Consider the following 20,069-nt stretch of genomic DNA (forward strand, 5'->3'; position numbering starts at 1 on the left):
TACATACAATAGGAAAAAAGCAAAAATCTTTCCTTTACTTGAAAAATACCTTAGTAGTAGTTAGCTCTGTTCCCAATAAGATATGTAGATCTAATCATTTTGCTTAGGGATTTTGAATTTTTACTCCACTCTCCTTTATACAAGATACTTTACCCCATGCACCTCAAGCATTCATTTTCTTCAGAAAACCAAATTTTGCAATGACTAATAGACAAGCCATTTGTAAATCATAGATCCTATTACAGTCAAACAGACCTACTGAAAGGAAAATCACAACAGCAGTTAAGTACCATATTGCTATTTAACTGCTTTTCAACTTAGAAATCTGACCTTTACCAGGCCTTTCAGAAGGATTAAAGGAAAAAACAGATTATAAAGTTTGAGGTCAGTCAGACACCTTGACGTTTTACCAGGATTTCCCTCTAAAGAGCTCCAGCAGTCAAATCTTTTCGTTGTCGAAGCTGCCTGATAATTTTCTCGCTCTGTTGCTGCTGCCATTGATGAGTTGCTCAGACTCGGCTCCATGCTCAGTGTCCCTGTGGATGCTGTGAGTCTGTGATATGGAGGCACACACTTCACATTGAGAATAAATGTTCTAGTTTTGGTATTAACTAGAATCTTGAAAAGACTTAATCCCTTAACCAAAGCTGAACCTTAGTGAAAGCATGCTTACATGGACCAGCCTACAAAAGTCCAAACAGTCAGAGAAAAATGCATTAGCTTAAAATATTTATGAATTGGGTATGATTGTTTTGGTTCTATAACATTTTTCCAATCACTTCAACCTGAAGAGATTTAGCCACTAGCCTTTAAATGATTAAAAAATGGCTTAACTTTTTCACTGGAATACATGGAATTATTATTTTAAACTAGACTTCATGAGAAATTCATAAGGCATTGTACTCCTTTAAATAAAGTAAGTTAATACCAGTAATATTGTTTAATAGGCTCTCTTAGAAATTCATTATTCTATAAAGTTATCAGGTCACATTACATCTGAAGAAAGTGGAAGTATTTGAATAGATATTGCCTCCAAGATGAATGGATGGATTTTGGAGCAACAGGAAACACCCATTTTACAAAACAGGTGAGGGACTGCTATTTTAAGGTAAATTTTAGTTGAATTTTTGAAACTGGGCCAATGAAAAACATAGCACACATTTACCTATTCCATCCAGCTTGGTTTACAAACCCTTTAATGATGCATCCTGCTCCTAATTACTACCCATGGTTCATTAACTGGATAAATGGAGTAGGTGGCTTAGCAGTAAGCTATTACTAAAATATACCAGGAAAGTGATTAACATCAAATGGAAGTTTAGAGCTTCCAGCCCTACTCACAAGTTCAAAATGCAGACTTACATTTTATCTGCAAAATCATTAAATCATTCACTGTGTAATGAGTTGCTTTGCAGTCCCTTTTCTCCTCCCTTCTTCCAACTCATGCCCCATGCATTATCCTAGATTTTGTGCTATGATGATCTATTTCATACAAAATAGGAAGATTCATACTCTCATTAATATGGTCATTATTTATATTTACTGGTCATCAACTGTGAAATTTGAAACTTCTCAGCTAGAACATCATGCGTAAAACTTCAATGATTGACATTCTATGCTACTAGAACAGAGCACCACTATCAGATACAATTTACGTCAAATTTGTTATGGTGCTTTGAAGTTTATTAGGAAAAAGGGGCACTGATGGAGTGTTGACTATAGCTAAACAAGAGGGTCCCAAAACTTGCTTGTTTTCCAAAACAGTTCTAACAAATTCACCCACATCTTTTTGCATTAGACTTTAGTTACTAATTTGTGAACTTGAGGCAATATCTTTATTGAGCTAAAGTGTTCACAGGAAGCAGTGCTGCAACACACTATGGGGCTATTGTGCATGCTTTACTGCTTTCTAAAACTCTAGATGCATCTTCTTGGTCTGCAATCAAATCCTTGGTATATCAAGAGCTCTTTTATCCCAAGAGCTTCGGGATACACATTTGGGAACAGTAATGGAAGGAATACGTATGTATGGAAAGGAGTCATTGTTAACATGACAAGGACTGCAAAATTGATACAGCTGGGTTCCTCGCATATCTACAGTTTTTACCTTGTCTAGGAGAATTGCTTTGATCACACATTTAAGCACTACATAATTAAATATCTTATATCACCCTGAATCAGTGATGTTATTTGAACAGGAAGTGAATTCTGCAACTTCTACTGTAAGGTACAAGATTAAATTAAGTAAACTATTTAAAAATTAAGCTATATTAACATCAATGGTGCATCATGCGTATTTACTAAGCTGTGACTCTAGTATGTTAACAGTGTAAGAACAAATAAAAATATATCGCACTCTTAATCTCATTTATACCAAATAGCAATTTGCTACACTTCTAAAAATAAAATATTACACACAAGGATTTTTTAAAAGTTATGTAAAAGCCTCTAAAATCACTTGCTTGTGAGACAGGTTTGGCTTATCGCTCATACAAAAAAAAAAAAGGCAAAACAAAAATTAAATATGCTCTGAAAAGTTAAATAAACTTATATTTTAGCTTCACTTCCCTCAGCTCATCCCCTATTAACTTGCCCCAACAAATTAACTACAATTCTTATGCTTTACCAAATTATCCCTTGAGAATGATATGCCCAATGTATTTTTACAACTACATAAGCAATAGCAACCAGGAGCCAGTAATTCACATATCAAGGTAAATGGAAAGTCAAATTAACACCTATACACAAATTCTTTAACATTTGAAAAGATCTAAACCAAAACAGTTTTCCAAATGAAGCGAAATGTGTGTCAATAGGTCATTATTTGTTTTTACATTTCACAACTTAGAGTTCATTAATGTTCAATTAAAACATACCCTAATCAGAAATTTCGGAAAAAGTACAGCTTCTCTTTTAGCTGTCACAATTAATTTAAATGACTACTAATTTAAACAGCTTCAGGACCAAGACACAAATCACTCCTGTGTAGATACATCGTTTAATGTGCTGGTCTGTCAGAAAGCTATGAAATTTTGGTAATTCTGAAAAGATATCCTTATTCTGGAATGCTTTGTTGAACAGGATCATTAGTCAAACTTAAAAAAAAATAAAAAGTTCAATAGGAAGTCTCTCTCTCTCCATAGTTACTATCATTCTAATCTGCTCCAAGTGCCAAGTAATCACTGACAACCTCTCTGTTAAGGTTCGAAGGTTAGGATCGGCTGCCTGCACAGCACAAAATAAGGTTACAAAAGCATAACACACCTGTTTAAAATAGTTTTAAGGTTGACATAGACAAATAAAGCAACTGAGGGTATGTCTACACTATGGACCTTACGGCGGCACAACTGTACTGCTGCAGCTGCACCACTGTAAGGTCTCCCGTGTGGCAGATCTATGCTGGTGGGAGAGAGCTCTCCCACCAGCATAATTAAACCACCCCCAATGAGCGGCAGTAGGTAAGTTGGTGGGAGATCATCCCCCCTGACATAGCACTGTCCACACCAGCGCTTTTGTGAGTGAAACTTATGTCGGTCGGGGTGTGTGTTTTTCACACCTCTGACCAACAAAAGTTTTGCTGACAAAAGTGCTAGTGTAGACAAAGCCTAAAGCTGTTAGAATTTATGTAATTTAATAACAGTGTCCAGGTATTATAGGATAGCCCTTTATCCCAGGTCACTGAGTGGGGCTATTCATCATAGATCAATCTTTACAAATAGTTTAGAGTAATGTAATACAAGTGGGAAACAATATACTTCTAATTAGTCTCTACATCTAAATAAGGTATGGTATGGTAGGAAGTCGTAACACTGGGTCTTGTGGGAATCTAAAGACTGAGCAACATGCTTATTGCAATGTCTGACTCTAGGCATACAAAACAAGAAAGACGTGTGAAGAGCCACATTTTGTACGCGACATGACAATGCAATGCTTTAACAGCACTATTGAAAAGATTCCGACTTACCTACCAATTCAATTGCAGAGGTGTTAAACTTGCTTTAGTATTAGGTCACAGAACGTGAGTTACTTCAATTTAGAATTTTTTCATTTCACATTGGTATCGAAGCTCATCTTTAACATTTTGACACTGGAACGTCTCCATAAACTTATGCTGAAATCATTTTGTAATATTGTCCATTGTAATATTGTAACTTTCAGCTAAACTGTTTTACCAGTGTGGTCATGTCATCATTATCTTCACAGGCTTGCATTGATAATGATTTGACATTGTTCTGATACTGTCAAATTGTAGCCACAGGCATTCCAACATGACACAAAACCCTTGGTTTTTACCCAGATTTCTGGGGAGTGATGAACTTCAGGGCAATTTGACAGGTTTGGATTGGATTGCCATTTCTGACTGGCTATTTGAAGTTTTCTGTTCTGGGGAGCTGTTATTTTTGTCAGTGTTCTTTTACAGTTACGTCAAGGGTACAAAGACCCAAAATAAGCACTTCCCTCTTTTTGTTGTATATCTAAATCATTGTCTTCCCAACATATTGGGATCACAGCATCTATAAACACACACAATTATGCTTATACTTTTGTTTCAACACTGCAGTGTCATGCATGCAAAGCCTATCAAGATATTGTTATGGGAGCTATTTTTACAAAAAAGATTTTATGAAGGTGACAAGTACTAAGCATATTCAACAAGATTTATAAAATTTTAATGCCAGTTGGTTCTAAACTTAAAAAATGAAAACAAAGCAGCATTGCCTACTTAAAGGATTGTCTTTCAATGAATCCTTTCCTGTCTAGAACTTGGCAAAGAAAGAGAAGACACTGTATCCAGAAGATTTTTTTTTTTAAAAGAATATCCTACTAAATACTCTGCAAAGGTAAATGAATTCCTCTTTGTAAGTGAGCAAGCCTGGAAAAAAAAATTGATGCTTACATTAGCCTGAAAGTGACAAGGAAAGCAAGCCAAGGCCTGTTCAGAGTTGCACGAGGAAAGCTGAAGTTATGTACATTCATATGTGTGTTTACATAGGTACATAGCAAACATGTAAACCCTACTATCAACATTACAAAATACATGAGACAGCAAAACACTGTTTTGAGACCCATTCACTTGAGATCAGATTCTTCTATGTTCGCTGGGGCTGCATCTGCACCCTCAGTCCCAAAGGTATAAAAGATGAAGTGGGGCCAACTGCCACAGTTCCTTTGCCAATACTAATTCCTATAGGAGTAAGTCTCCGCATTAGCAGGGAAGGAGGGTGAGCCAGGGGACCCGTGTGGGCAACACATCTCGAAGAATCAGTTACTGTAGGATAAGTAACTGTTCTTTTTTCTTCAAGTGATTGTCTACACAGATTCCACTGCTGATGACTAACAAGTAGTTGTCTATTTACTTGGCAGTGGGTATGTGGAGTCCAGCCTAAAGGCCAATGCAGGACAGATCTACTGAAATTGGCAACCAGTTTGGAGGCCTGTACTAGGGAAAGAATAGTAAATGTCTGGATCAAGTTCCATTCTTCTGCTCTATACAACTCAGGTATGGGTATGTTACCCAAACAGGCACCTAAGGCTGAGCCCTTGTGGAATGAGCTCAAATATGGCTGCGGGCTCTTTCCTGGTTAACTTGTAGTAAGTTCTTATACAGTTTGAGATGCACTAGGATAACCACTGAGGATATAAGTTGCCCTCGGCCTATCAGCAAATGCAACACAAAGTTTAAGGGTGTTCCTAAATTTCTTAATACTATCTGAATAAAAAGATAATGCTGTCACTATATCAAGCTTCACACAAGGTAGGGAGAGACTCAGGAAAGAATACCAGAACATGAAAGAACTCATTTACGTGGAATTCCAAGACCACCTTGGGCAGAAACTTAGGGTAAGGTCTTGGAGTAACCCTCTTTTTATGAAATATATATGGAGGACCTGGCATAAGAGCCTGACTCTTCCTTATCCTCCTAGCTTGACTTCCCTACCCTGGCTACAATTGAGAGGGTAGGGAGGGCGTGCACAATCCATTGGCCTTGGGTTCCAAGGATGAGGGGCTCTTGAACTGAGGGAAAGACATGCATGAGCCGCTTCAGAAATTTTGTCACTGTAATGTGGGAAGATACAGTGTGGCCCTGAATAGAGCGATGATACTGCTGCCAGATGGTTTCTTATTAACGGATGGAGTCCAGACTGCTTCAGGGCGATAGTCCAAAACTGACAGTGGTGTTGTGAGGGCAGAAAGCTGGTGCTGAGATGCCCAAATAGAAAACCTTCTCCATTTAGCTCTGCAAATAAGTCTAGTTGAAGGTTTCCTGCTCTGGGGCACAATGTTCTGAACTGCAGCAAAATAGCTTTGATTTATAGGTAGGGCCCTACCAAATTCCCTGTTAATTTTCGTTAATTTCATGGTCACAGCATTTTAAAAATCTTGAATTACAGTTTCAGATATTTAAATCTTAAATATCACAGTGTTGTAACAAAACATGCGTGTGTATTTAAAAACGGTAAAATATCAACCCCAAAAAGGAGTTGCAAGGCTAGCCTTACTTCTGCACTACCTTCAGAGCTGGACGGACGGAGAGCAGCAGCAGCTGGACAGGTGTCCAGCTCTAAAGGCAGCGCTGCTGCCAGCAGCAGCACAGAAGTATGGGTGGCAATACCGTGACCCCCCTCTACAATAGTCTTCTGACCCCCTTTTTGGATCGGGACCCCCAGTTTGAGAAACACTGTGTACTTTTGTATACTTTTTTTGCCATCGTATAGGGTAAAAGTACACAAAAAAGACCAGATTTCACGGTCCATGACACATTTTTCACGGCCAAGAATATGGTAGGGTCCTATTTATGGGATTTATTCAACCAGCATCCAGGCTGTCTCGTGCCAGGATGCTGGGTGCAGGTGCAGGATCTGACCATTGTTCTGGGAAACGTGAATAGAACAGGTAAGATGGTTGTGCTGACAGTCACCAAATCGGAATATGAAGAATTGTCTGGCCCATGCTGAGGCTACTATGATTATGCATCTTGCGTTCTGCCTCAATTTCTTCGCGGAACTTGGTATCATGGGGTTTGGTGAAAGGCATATTAATCTCAGAGATCCAGAAATGAAGAAGCGATCTGACAGGGAACTTGGGACTTGTGCCTCCTCTGAAGCAGAAATTCTGACACTTGTTGTGGTTTGTTGCAAACAGATCTATACTTGCAAAAGACACAGTGCAGAACTGAGTATTTGATAGACCATTTGTAGTTCTTGGAAAAGTCCCCTGCTAAACCGGTCTGCTAGAGTATTTTGAAGACCCAGAAGGTGCAGAGCTACTGGCAAGATCTGGTGCAGAATGCACCACTCCAAAAGGCATACAGCATCTTGACACGGTAGGGATGATCATGTTGCCCCTTGCCTGTTGATACAGTGCATTGCTGCAGAGCTGTCTACCAGCACTTTGAAGGTAGGACCTCACTGATCTGGAGTCTAACAATGCTTCTGTTAGTGCTATGGTGTCAGAAAGAATTGCTCTGTGTTTATACTGAGACCTAACAAGGTGAAAATTTTCAGGACGGTCTGTACTGAACCAATTACCTGTAGTGATCTTTCCTGAATTAGACAGTCATCTAGGTAAGATTATTGCTGGATTCCCTGTCTCCTTGGATGACTTGCCACTACCAAACGGCATGTGATAAAAACTTGGCAAGGTAAAGGGGATGAAGGGCTGAACTCTATTGGCAGTAGGATGTTCCTAGAAGGAATCTGTTACTTCCTGTGAGCTAGATACATGGTGATTGGAAGGTAGGCACCTTGGTGGTCAAAAGCTGTGGGAATCAGTCCACAGGATCTAATGAAGGAATTTATAAAAGTCAGAAGTAAGTCACCATTCTAAATTTGAAAATTGCAGATGAAGATGTTGAGATGTCGAAGATTTGAGGATGAGCCATCACAAGCCTTGTTCTTCTTTGAGAGTAAGAGGTAGTGGGAATAAAAGCCATTGCCCCTCGTTAGCAGATGAATCAGACTCCCAGAGGCCTTTATAGATGAACCAGAGTCCTGTAACGCTTTGCATCTAAAGCTTGGTGTGTTTTGTCTCATTGCTCTGACCTGTTGACACTCAGAAAATTGTATCCAGAAAATTAAAAAAGGGAATACTTGTTACAGATCCCTCTGTGATCAATGTCTTTAGCTTATCTATTATGTAAATTAAGAGGCCATGAAGGGAACTCCATGGCTCAATAGGGCATGAGAATGCAATTTTGTCTCTTTCGTAGACATGGATGGTATATAACAAGGGTAAATTTCTTAGTAGTAGTTGGAATAGACCAGGCAGCAGCACTGCTTCCCTGGATCAGTAATGTATTTGCTTTTCTTTATCATGCTGATTAACCTTTGACTAATAATCTTTGAGTAATACAGTGATTGGGCCTGGATTATCGGACATTTCATCAATAATCTAAATTGAACCCTAACATATTGAACTCCAAGGGCATCCTCCTACATTGCTCACAGTTGTAAGAGGCAGTTTACATCTTGCTTCTTGTGGGGGCGGGCGGGAAAGGCAAGGGGAGTTTCTTGTGAGAGGGTCCCTGGGAGTGTGTGTATTGGAAGGGATTGAAACTGGATGGGATGCCCTTTATTTACAATATTAAGCTGGGAGAGTGGGGTTAAAAAAAGAAGAGATCCCGTGATGGTCCAAGCAGGCTCCCGACAATAGCATTGATTCTTCTGCCTATTTGAAGCCCCAGACTATGGAACAGCTGAGGAGCCAGCAGAGGGTTGCCTCCACTTTCTGCCTCTTCCTTGGAGGCTGTAAGGATCCTAATGATAATCGTGTCAAAGAACACTGCCTGAAGTATGGCTTGTCTTGGCTGCTTTCTTTTTGGAGCTGAGACAGAATCCCAAGGAGCACAAAGCTGCCCTGAAATCTTACAGGGTATGGAGCACCTCATCAGTGCCACTGTTAAAGTGATTGTTGCCCTCAAATGAGGAGGTCCTTGACTGTTGCCTAGACCCCCTGGAAGGTCCCAGATGACTTGAGCCCTGACAATCTCTTCACAGCAGCTGCAGTGGCCTTTGTTCAGATGAGTGACAGACACATCCAGCACAGTCTGCAGAGATGTTCTGGCAGTTAGGTGGCCCTCAGTCGTAACAGATTTCAGTTAGTGCTCATTGGGTAATTTATCCACCACATTGGATAGTTTGTACCAATTCAAAAAATATATATTTTGAGGGTATCACGTGGCAATCTGCTAGCCTCCTTTGTAGATTCGCAGACAAATACACCTTTTGACCAAAAAATCCTAGCTTTTTGGGGTCTGTCTCATGAGCTGTAGACTCGTTCTTTTATCCTCTCCTGTAAGCTTCTACCTCCAGAGAGCCAGATATAGGATATTTGGTAAAAGTATTCAAACCCCTTAGCAGGAATCCAACATCTTCTTTCTGCTTTTTCAGAGGTAGCCGCTTCCATCTCTGCTGTGGGCCAAAATGATTCGCTGGGTTCCAACAGATTGAATGGCATGGCCAATCTCTCTGGAGTTGCACACCAGAGAACATCAAAGAATTTATGCTCTCTCTCTTGTATAATCTCCAAAGAGATATCAAAAGTGTCAGCCGTACTTTTTATGAAGTCCTAGATATCTCTGAATTCATTTGTCAAGAGCAATGAAAGTGGGTTCCCTGCTTCATCTGTGAAGGAAGACATTGGAACCAGAATTTGATGATTCTGCTCAGGAGATTGCTCTTCTTTGCCACTCTCCTCTTGACTCTGCAGCAGCCATGGATGGAGTTGCCTATGGAGGTTAAATTTGCTTCTTCAGTGAGACGACCTATCTCTAAATACAGTGGAGGACACTAGTTTTCTATAGTAGGGTTGAAAGCCCCAGAAAGCAGGGGGATAGTGGCACAGTGAGGGATGCAAGGTGGAGTGCTCTTCCTAGCTCCCCTTACTGATTGTTTTCTGGATTCTCTCCCTGATTCCCATTCAGCTATTCGGGAGGAGATGAAGGATAGGTAAGGGATACTTCCTTGCTATGTTCATGGTAGGGGGAGGAGCATATCTCCTCTAAGGAAGGGGAAGTCCTGTCAGGAGTCCCCTGCCTATGAACCAGGGGATCAGAATACAGAATACTTCCCTGGCCAGGTGTGGAAGCTCTACAGTAGGCAAGTTTATAATAACCTCCCCAGATCTCTCTGAAACTCCAAAACTGAGCCGACCAACACATCACTTGGCAATTTATATTGCTACAGTGCCAAATAAGTTAATACTAATGTCTCAGGTCCCAAAGAGATAGTCTGTAGTGATGGAATGGGTACAGTCATCAGCAAGAATGTGGTAGTCAACGAGGACATGCTGGGTACCGAAGCCTGTGCTGAGGGGCCAGTACTGGACGCAGAGAAGTCCTTAGATTTAAACAGTATCACGTGAGCTGCCATAGATGTCAGTACTGACCTATTGGCAAAGGTATTCTCTTACTTATGACTCTTGACTGAGCCTGGGGCCAAGTCATGATGACTCATGTGCCTCCTGTTAGGTGCTGAGAAAGGCAACCTGTACCTTGCCTCATCACTTGCCTCTACCAGATGTCATTGCTGATGTAGTGGGGGATGAATAAGGGCTGAGACAGGAAGTAGCCTGGGAGTTCAGAATGGAGTCACCAGGACGCTGACCAATCCACAGATTAAGGCTTCTCCCAAGATTTCTCAGAGTCTGAGAAGATCTGCATTGACTTCTCCACAAGGAGAAGTTTTATTCTCACCTCCCTCACTCTCTGGATACACCTGGAGAAGAAATGATACATGGAACAATGTTCCAGAATGTGTCCTTCCCCAAGGCATATTAGGCACCAAGAATGTCTGTTACTGACTGGCCCAGCAGAGTTAGATGGGGGGACATGTCTAACGGACATGTTTAATACCCTAGTGATTTAGCCTCTGCCATGGTCATAGCACCTCCGTATGGGGTGCGGGGGGCTGTCCTCAACAAAATGAAATGTAAATGACTGAAAGAGGATCAAAATCAGGGTTTTATATACATGTCAACAAGCAAAGGAAACTTAACTACACTAACACTATCCTAAATCTAAGGTGAACTGCAGAGGGAGCAATGACGCCAGGAGTTCCACCTCACAGCCACTGGCAGTAAAGAAGAGCCTGAGAGGTTGTTGGGCCTGCTCTTCCCTTTATGCCCTCAGATGAGTGAGTTGGGGACACAGCTAGTCAAAAGAATCCGATGAAGTGCATGGGATGCATGAGCACGAAGAGTGGAATCTATGTGAAAAATCACCCAAAACTCTAAGTTACTAAAAGGGTTTGGGGACTTTTTCAAAATGTGGACCACATCTCAAGTGTCTCATGGACACTGCCTCTCCCATTTGCAATCACGCAACTTTCCTGTGTTGACTGAAGTATTTGCTTATGTAGTAATATAACAGGAATGTATTTCTGTATTTTTAACTGACTTTAATGGGCTTTTTTAACAAAGTTAGTTGCACTGTTTTCTTGTCTCCCTTTCCAGTCTATTCTGTTTCTCTCTCTCGGATGCCCTGCTGGCCCTTCATATCATCTTGGCACACACTGCCCAACTCCTTAGTTTCGTTCTCTACTCTCCTGCGTGTGCTGCTCTACCACCTGCTCCTCTCTTTTTCATTGCTTACCCAGACATGACACCTTGTTTCCTTATTCCCTTCTGCTCTACTTCTCTATCCCAGTACCAGCTGCAGAGCCATTGTAGCTCCTGACACTCTTACTTGCAGTTTATCCTGCTGGTGGCCCTAGTCACGGAGGACAGCTCATACTTCTTCCTCTGCCGATGTAACTACAGACCCCCCTCCCAATATGCTCCCCACCTTTGTTCGCAGCTATTTTACAGGTGTCCAGGCTCCTCTTTGAAATGAATAAAACTACCTGTGGAAGTAGCTGGAAACAGAGGGAGTCAGCGCCCTATGACTTAACACAAGCACAGACCATCAGCAAGCGTTTCGTGGACCAGTTAGAGAATCATTTAGTAGATTCACTCTATAAAGTTGTGATTAGAAACTATCTTGCAAATACTTAAATGAAATCTTTCAGAACATTATCAAATATAAAGATTATGTATTTACTGAAAGTTTTCCAGTTCTCTTATCTACATTATACACGTTGATTTTCTTTCTGATGTGTATAGAAAAAGGTGCAGAGGCAAATTAAATACTAGCCCAAATAGAATAGTAAAGCATACTTTCCACTTCCAAACCCACCTTGAGTGCCTGACAGTTCTATAGGCAGTGGGAAGTGCATGCTTTGCTTTTGAATGTGATCTAGACCTGGACTTAGATGATGAATGATATTTGGAAGGTGACCGAGATCTTGTCCGAGATCTTTTCTTGTGTTTCTTTTTTTTCTTTTCCTTTTCTTCATCTCTGGGAGGATCTTTGCTTTGGCTTGAAGGCCTTTCTGATGATTTAACTTCTACGGTGGGTAAAGTTCTGACTCCAGTCAACAAAGGATATGGTATGTTACTGACAGCCTGAAATAAGAAATAAATCAACTATTAACATGGCTTTCAGTTTTCAGCAAAGATTATGTAGATTTTCAATGTGAGGAAAATCTATCAGATCTCACACATATGCATGTTAGAAACAGACTGGCCTAGTACACTGAGCAAAGAGCTAGGAGCCAGATATTCAGATCTAATTCTGGGACTGCCACTTACTTGCAGTGTAGCCTTGATAAAGTCACTTAGCATCTCTGTGTAATGGCTTTACTATATGTACTTTACTGACCTTTGAGGGAAGGAATACTGGAGGAGTCTATCAGCAGTCATATTAAAAATTAGCACTCATTTTACTAAATATTTCTTTTAAGTTATGAAAATATAAACTGAGGCATTTATCAAAAGCCCTAGGTACCCCAATACAAATTAGAACAAAATAATTAGCTAACTCCACAAGAGCTACCAAAATATAACCCCCTGTCAACACTTTACATTTTTAAATAAAATACAGTCTGGAGAGGTAAGGCTGAAATCTTTTAAAATGTATGCATGCTTCTGCCAGAGCTTAACATAGGTCGACATTGCCCCCCATACTCACAGGGCCGGCGCTTTCATTTAGGCGACTTAGGCGGTTGCCTAGGGCACCAGGATTTGGGGGGGGGGGGGGAGGGCGCGGCGGCAATTCGGCGGCAGAGGGTCCTTCCGTGCTCTGGGTTTTTGGCGGCGGGTCCTTCACTTGCTCCAGGACCCGCCGCCGAAGTGCCCTGAAGCACCCGGGAGCGCGGAAGGACCCCCCCGCCGCAGAATTGCCGACAACGACCAGGAGCGCGGAAGGACCCCTGCCTAGGGCGCCTGAAAACCCTGGCGCCGCTCCTGCAGACTCGCATGCAAACAGATTTGTGCGTGCCTAATCTGGGCACAATTTTGAAGATTACAGCCTTGGTTTTAAAAGATTAATAATGGTTCTGAAGAATCTGGTACTATCAGATAGACAGGTTCTCCTCAGTTTATGCCCTCAATTTAAAAGGATAAACTGGACACATTTACTCTAAAACAGTAATACCTGTACACATTCAATATTGTTTTAATCTAACAAGGCAACCTTTCATCCAACACTACTATGTTCACAAAAGTAGCAAAATGAAGAAAAAATACTGTTACAAATCACTTCTCTAGTTTGTAAAGTAAACATTTTGTATAAAAAGGGTTGTAAGCCCATAAAACTACCTTTACCCTATGGATCAAAAGGGTCATTGCTGAATTCATGCTAAATGAATAATTTAGACTGCAGTCAATTAAACACTGCACACCAAGATAACTTCAATTTATTATTTTTTGCCTCAGAGAACCCTGCTGAAATGGCTTGCTGAGAACAAATCAAGTTAGACACTGTAGGTTTGCTCCTTATTTCAAATTCTGTCACTCCTTAAACTGCTGTTTTTCAAGGCACCTGGAGAAAGATTATCCCGCCATAATTTCCACTCTGCTCGGTCTGACACTTCCACCACTTGATACTGGGATACTTGCTGTGACTTGAACAGCAACTAATATATTAAAACTTAGAATAAGCAAATCAGAAATTGGTAATCTTTTTTGCTCTCCCCCTTTCTCTATTGTGATTGTGTCAAGTCAACACTTCAATACATTTGGATAATTGGAAACTCTGTTTCATGTCAAATATTATGTCAAAGTCATGTTTCTTCTATGAGCTTTAATTGACAGTAGCTATTTTACAATGATATTTACAAAAAAACATGGCAATAAAGCTGTACTATGGTAGTATGCCTCAAAGACCATAAAGACAACAGCATCAACATTTGAATTAAATGAGACTGCCCCTCTTATTTCAGGATGATTAGTTTACTGGAAACCCATCTCAAATAAAGCTAACCTTACAATTTACGTGCTACTTCAGACAGCTTTATCATCTCTGATCTTTAAGGTTTCCAAACAGACTACTATGGGCCTGTTCTCTGGAAATGTTTCATACATCAACAAGTGCAGTTCCCCAGTTTTCTTTTTGAACATAAACCATTATATAAGAGACTCTCCTGGCTTCTCTCCCTCCTACTGTGTCACCTTTCTTCATTTCAGCTTCCCAAGGCTTATGTCTAAGCTCTCCAAAGCACCAAATCAATAAGAAACGGTGCTCTATAAGCTGTGGGAATGCATGAAAATTGCTGTGTATTAAACAAAACCAGCTGACTCTGCCAAGGTAGCAGGTGAAAGCTGCCTTTAGGGAGGTGGTTTTAATCCCAGACTTAACCCCCCCCCCCCCCCCAAAAAAAAAAACAGCGCAGCAAAGAGGGGTTAAAAACATAAGGTACAAAATGCCTTTCCAAAAGGAGGGATGAGAAAAACTTTGGGAAACTAACAGAAGCTGAAAAAAGTGAAGAAAATCTGATAAAAAGAGCAACCGCTGAAAATAGCTAAATATTCCCTTAATAATGGGTACAATACAACTGTACAACTCCCAATTACCAAAAAAGGTTCATGTAAACTAAAAATATATACACAGCTCAGTTAAACATTTAAACACTTAAGCTATCTGCTTCATCTTGATGCTATCAGGCACATAACATCGTTATGCAATTTTTTACTAGCTTCATGCAAGAGTCATTTTTGTGTTCATGCGAAAGCTCCCCCAGTCTGAGAATAATGGGCTGCTCCTCGCTCTCCTTGATGTTTTTAGAATACATTATAATTTCCAATATTTTAATATACTTCACAAAGGCATATTCAGAATGTTGTATCATAATTTTAAATAGGATCTGAGTGAGAAAGCAGATGCCAAAAGGATGAAGCAACCAAGATTGTAACTGTAATTAAACAGGATGTGAATGAAGGTATTAGTATTAAGTACTATGTCATTATTCCAAATGGCCCTATCACTAGTATGGCTTAAATTAATTTACCTTGCTACAGTACTCATGGCAAAGCCTTCTGACTCTTTTCCCTGGTTGATGACACTTCCCCTCTTGGCATTTCTGAAATAAAGAATTCCAAGTTTTTGGCTGACAATCCAGGAGGGCAATTGTTCCCCTCATGTGACTAGGAACACCACTTACTTATGATGACCATGGCTGCCTCAGGTCTGGGTGCCATGTTCTGGTGGTATGCATGAGGTAGATATCCACAGACTAAGCAATCAATTAACACCAACAATTCATTTCACAGAATTAAAATAGAGTAGCTGTCCGATGGCTTATCAAAGTAGTGACATGAGGGCAAAAAAGCTGTGAACCAAACACTACCCAGAGCAAAGAATCCTGAGACAGTTTAAATTTATCTGTTGAAAAAGGCAATGTATTCTGGGAACAAAATGTACATACAAACAAACATTATAAACCAGACAAGCCAAATCATGTTAAGTGGCTCCTCATGTTAAAAAAATATATATATATAAAAAATGAAGCAAATGACATGCATCAGGTAAACCCTTAAAAGTACTTTTCAGGTGAGTGAATTAGTTTTCAAACATTAATGTAGCACTCCCTTTGCTGAAATTCTACAGATTTAAGTTTGACAGTCCCTGTGAGTTTTATACATTTGCGACAGTGGGGAAATCCTGTCGGAAGTTAAAAGCATTCACAACTCAACCACTGTTTGAAGTATAGTTGGGAGAAACAGCTGCTAATGAAGTTTGCCACCAGAACTTAAACTTAGCTTTTACTGTATCAAGAGGAGTATGATTATGCTATTTAATGCAGTTCCCTTATAGACAAGAACTGCTGAATTTTTAAGGCTAATTTCTTTTTCAGAAGGCATAACAGAGAGAACAGCAGCCTTTAATGCCTTTCATATATATATATATGCTTATGCACACTATAGACCTGAATCTCCAGAACAGCTATCGCTGTTTATACATCAGTTACACAAGCATAATACTCGTGTAGAAGAAAGGAAATTCAGGCCCTATATAATTAAAGCTAGGATATTATTTCATTTAATACGCGCGCGCTCAGTAGAAAGCTTGCTGGTGTATGATGGCTGGTCAGAAACATTTATGCCAAATTATGTTTTCAAATGTATTATTTAAGCAACCCTGAAAAATTAGAGAATTTTAAAGAACCACCACAGCTGAAGTTATACACAGAAATCCCAAATCTAATATATATGAACCTAAAAAGCAAAAAGTAAGTTCTACATAATACCATAACACACCATTCAACAATGTAACGAACAGCCTGTTATTCTTAAATAGAGATAACTTTGAAATTAAATTTACATTTGCAGAAAATATTTAACATAAAACAAGTTGCAACTGTGATACCCGAACTTAACACCTAGCGCAGCCCTGGTACTCTGGTAGAGATTGAGGGATGTATCTAATTTACATATCGATTCTCATTCACCACAAATTAATGCACACAACCATGATATATACTCGATTTGTCTTTCGCCATAATAGATTAACTCAAGCAACCAATTTTTGTTCATCAACAATAAACCCACAATTTATCAATTTTGTTCTTATTTTGCTGTTGTAGAGAAAGGCTTAACACTTGCTACATTTCAAGGCAATACAGATCATAATTTGGATATTTAAAAAAAAAAAATTCCAGAGAAAATAGGACCAATTAGCTGGCCTCTCACTACCCTGTAGGTGATATTCTACACAGTAGAGGAGTAGGATTATAGAACTAGGCAACTTGACATGCCTTTGCCTTAAATGATACACAAATTTTGAAACAAACAAGCACCACAGCTGGAACAGAAAAATCAAACAATACACTTAACTACAGTATCTAAACATCCAACTCATGAAGGAATGCTGTCGTAAGCATCATATGTTTTCCATTAGTGCAACTCTTACATCTCTTTGGATCACCTAATTTTTTCATGCAGCTACCACAATTCAGAGGTGTAAACACAACACTGCTCTAAAAATCTATCAGAGTAGCAGCCGTGTTAGTCTGTATCCGCAAAAAGAAGAACAGGAGGACTTGTGGCACCTTAGAGACTAACAAATTTATTAGTTATTATTATTACTAAAAATCTATGTAGCAATCAAGATTTTAGCTGTTAGATGCAAGTAGGAAAATGAATGTATTGCTTATTGCACACCTTAGGTCTGCACAGTACGTCATATGCAGGATTAATGATCTGAAGTCTTAACCTTTCATTGGAAGTGTAAATGAAATTGCTACAATTCAAAATAATCCAGAAAATACACCAAATTGCTATATAGAGATTCAAATGTGGTTGTGGGTTGAGGTTACTAAAATGGAGATAGCCACTTTTCATAACATTATATTGGCACATTCCATGGTTACGATATCCTGATCCAGGCCATTAACAATAAAAAGTTTGGAATTATAAATTGTATGTCTTGTACATAAAGATGCATCAACTGAGTTTAACCGTCCTGTTTATTTCATTAAAGATCTATAGTGGTAGTTGTAGTAAATTTCCCCTCCAGTAAATATTTTTAGAGACCACTTTAAAGTATTCCTAAATTCAATGATTATATGATATGATCATCACTATGCAACTAACAACTTTTACTGGTTTTATTAGAGCCTTACAACAGGTTTCACCGCACAGTACACTATGCACTGTCTAAATTTAGATCTTTTTGGGGTGGAGATGAGTATCTTCAGGATCAACAGAGCTATCTTGTAGCAAGTGTATTTTATAGGTTTTTTTAAAAAATGAGAATCTTTTGTTGTCAATAAATTCCATAATATGGCATTATCTGGTTTCATCTCCATCCAATAAACAAAAGTAAAACAGCTGAAGAAAACTATCATGGTGGGTTTTTGGGGGGAAACTTTATCAAGGCAAAGTTCTGTGTATTTTGTACATGTAATTGTACGTGTTTGTATTTTAACATCCTCTAGCAACATTAGTGAGATTTCACTGAAGTGCTGTTTTAACTATATGTAAAGACAAAAAATATTACTGATGAATGTGTGCTTTACTGATTTAGTTGGGGATTGGTCCTGCTCTGAGCAGGGGGTTGGACTAGACCTCCTGAGGTCCCTTCCAACCCTGATATTCTATCATTCTATGATTCTGTGCTTCTGTTTTTTAAAGCATCATTTACCTAATTTCATGTCTTCTTGCCACTGAATTGTTGTATAAATACAAGCCAATAGTCAATTAATAGCCAAACATGGGGAAAAAAATCTGAAATCCATGAAAACAAAATCCGAAAGACATTCTAGCACAAAAAAAATCCAAAACAAATAAAAAACCAGAAAACAGCAGCCTGAGAAAGAGCATGCACTTGACTTCAATACTGACAGTTCAGCAAAACTGTCAAGCAATTTGCCATAGGGCCTCAAATTACAGCCATTTCCTACAGTGAGAATAAACATGTGGGATCTTCTCACAAGGACAGACTGAGACAAATTAACTTTGAAATGAAGGGACAAAATACTGGTCATAAGTATATGACTACAATTGGAATGACATATTGGAAACCACAAAGGGCAGAAGGTGCCAAAAATAGGAACCAGAAAGAAAGCAGTCAAGTTACAGGAGTTATGAGAGGAACAGAAAGATTGACCCTCATTTTGAACAGTAGTTTCTGATGTTTTACAGCTAAATTCCAAGAACGGCTAGGATCAAATCAATGAGTCCCCATGGGAGCCTCATCTAGCAGACGAGATGCGAGCCCTCAGTAAAAACAGTCAAATGTTCTCCCAAAGTGCAGATAAACAAGGCTGTAAGAAAGCTGTGGCTTTGATACGGTCACATCAAAACCACAACTCTGCCCCACATCCAGCTCTACTCCCCACCACGAGGGTCCCCAAAAAGGAGTTGCTATCACAGTCCAAAACAGGCAGCGGCACATGGACCGGGCATCAGGTTCTCCCTCCACCGTGCCTCCCCTGCGCCTCTGCTCCCTAATGGCGGCTCATTTCAGCACAGTCATCCCTTGGATGCTACTGCCAGTGGCAGGGACCATAGTCTCCACAGTTGGCTCTGTGTGCCTCTGCCCCCCCCGTAAGGAGAACCAGCTGGCTTGAAATAGCATCTCACCTCATGTGCCAGGTCAGAATGCTACTCACTCAAATTTGGCCCGGCCGCCCCATAGTCATGTGGTTACCACAACAAAACTTCAGTGTGAGACTTTCTGACAGCCTTATAGATGATGGAATCACAGAGGAGACATGTCATTGCAGAAGGAACAGAGAAAGGATTTGGAACTGAAGAGAAGGCTACCAAAAAACTTAACATCTGGGTACATTGTGAAGTTTTTGAACTATTACTAGGGCCAAAAGACCACACGACTCAAAATGTTAATTAGTAGATTTTATTTAGATTTTTTCCCCAATGAAACCGGTCACTTAGTAAGTAAATATATTTTATGCTTTTTATTTGTTCTTTAAAAAAAAAAAAGAATGGCCGGGGATTAAGGCCCTCATACTGCTTGTATGGCAAAACTTTAATTGATTTCCACAGTGCAGAATCAGGGCTTAAATAAGAATATTTTGAAAAATGCATTAGTTACAAGGTGAAACGGAAGACCCTGAAAAGACTCACTTTTACCTAACGACATTGATCTCATAATATCCATTAAGAAATGAAAGTCCATTCCACAATCAAAGCAGGTGACAACATACTAATTTATGTTTTTAAAATTCTCCATTTAATAAAAAGCTGAAATAAATAGAAGCATACAAAAATCCATGCAACCCCGAACTGTATAT

At 39.6% G+C, this 20,069-nt stretch overlaps 1 protein-coding gene across 8 annotated transcripts in view; it reads right to left on the reverse strand.

Moving 5' to 3' along the window:
* Positions 1–20,069, reverse strand: part of SFSWAP (splicing factor SWAP) — a 104,662-nt gene that overhangs the window by 12,075 nt on the left and 72,518 nt on the right. For 4 of the 8 annotated variants that reach the window (XM_005299538.5, XM_065568580.1, XM_042852541.2 and 1 more), the window contains 3 exons: positions 15,324–15,395; positions 12,173–12,441; positions 398–553 (listed from right to left, as the gene is read on the reverse strand). In XM_005299538.5, coding sequence (XP_005299595.1) covers positions 398–553; positions 12,173–12,441; positions 15,324–15,395 — 497 coding nt within the window. The remainder of the gene's footprint in view (positions 1–397; positions 554–12,172; positions 12,442–15,323; positions 15,396–20,069) is intronic. The other 4 variants (XR_010592892.1, XM_008163471.4, XM_008163472.4 and 1 more) reach the window with 4 other exon arrangements.

This window comes from Chrysemys picta, chromosome 15 (assembly GCF_011386835.1).
Source record: "Chrysemys picta bellii isolate R12L10 chromosome 15, ASM1138683v2, whole genome shotgun sequence".
In the NCBI taxonomy this organism is placed as follows: domain Eukaryota; kingdom Metazoa; phylum Chordata; order Testudines; family Emydidae; genus Chrysemys; species Chrysemys picta.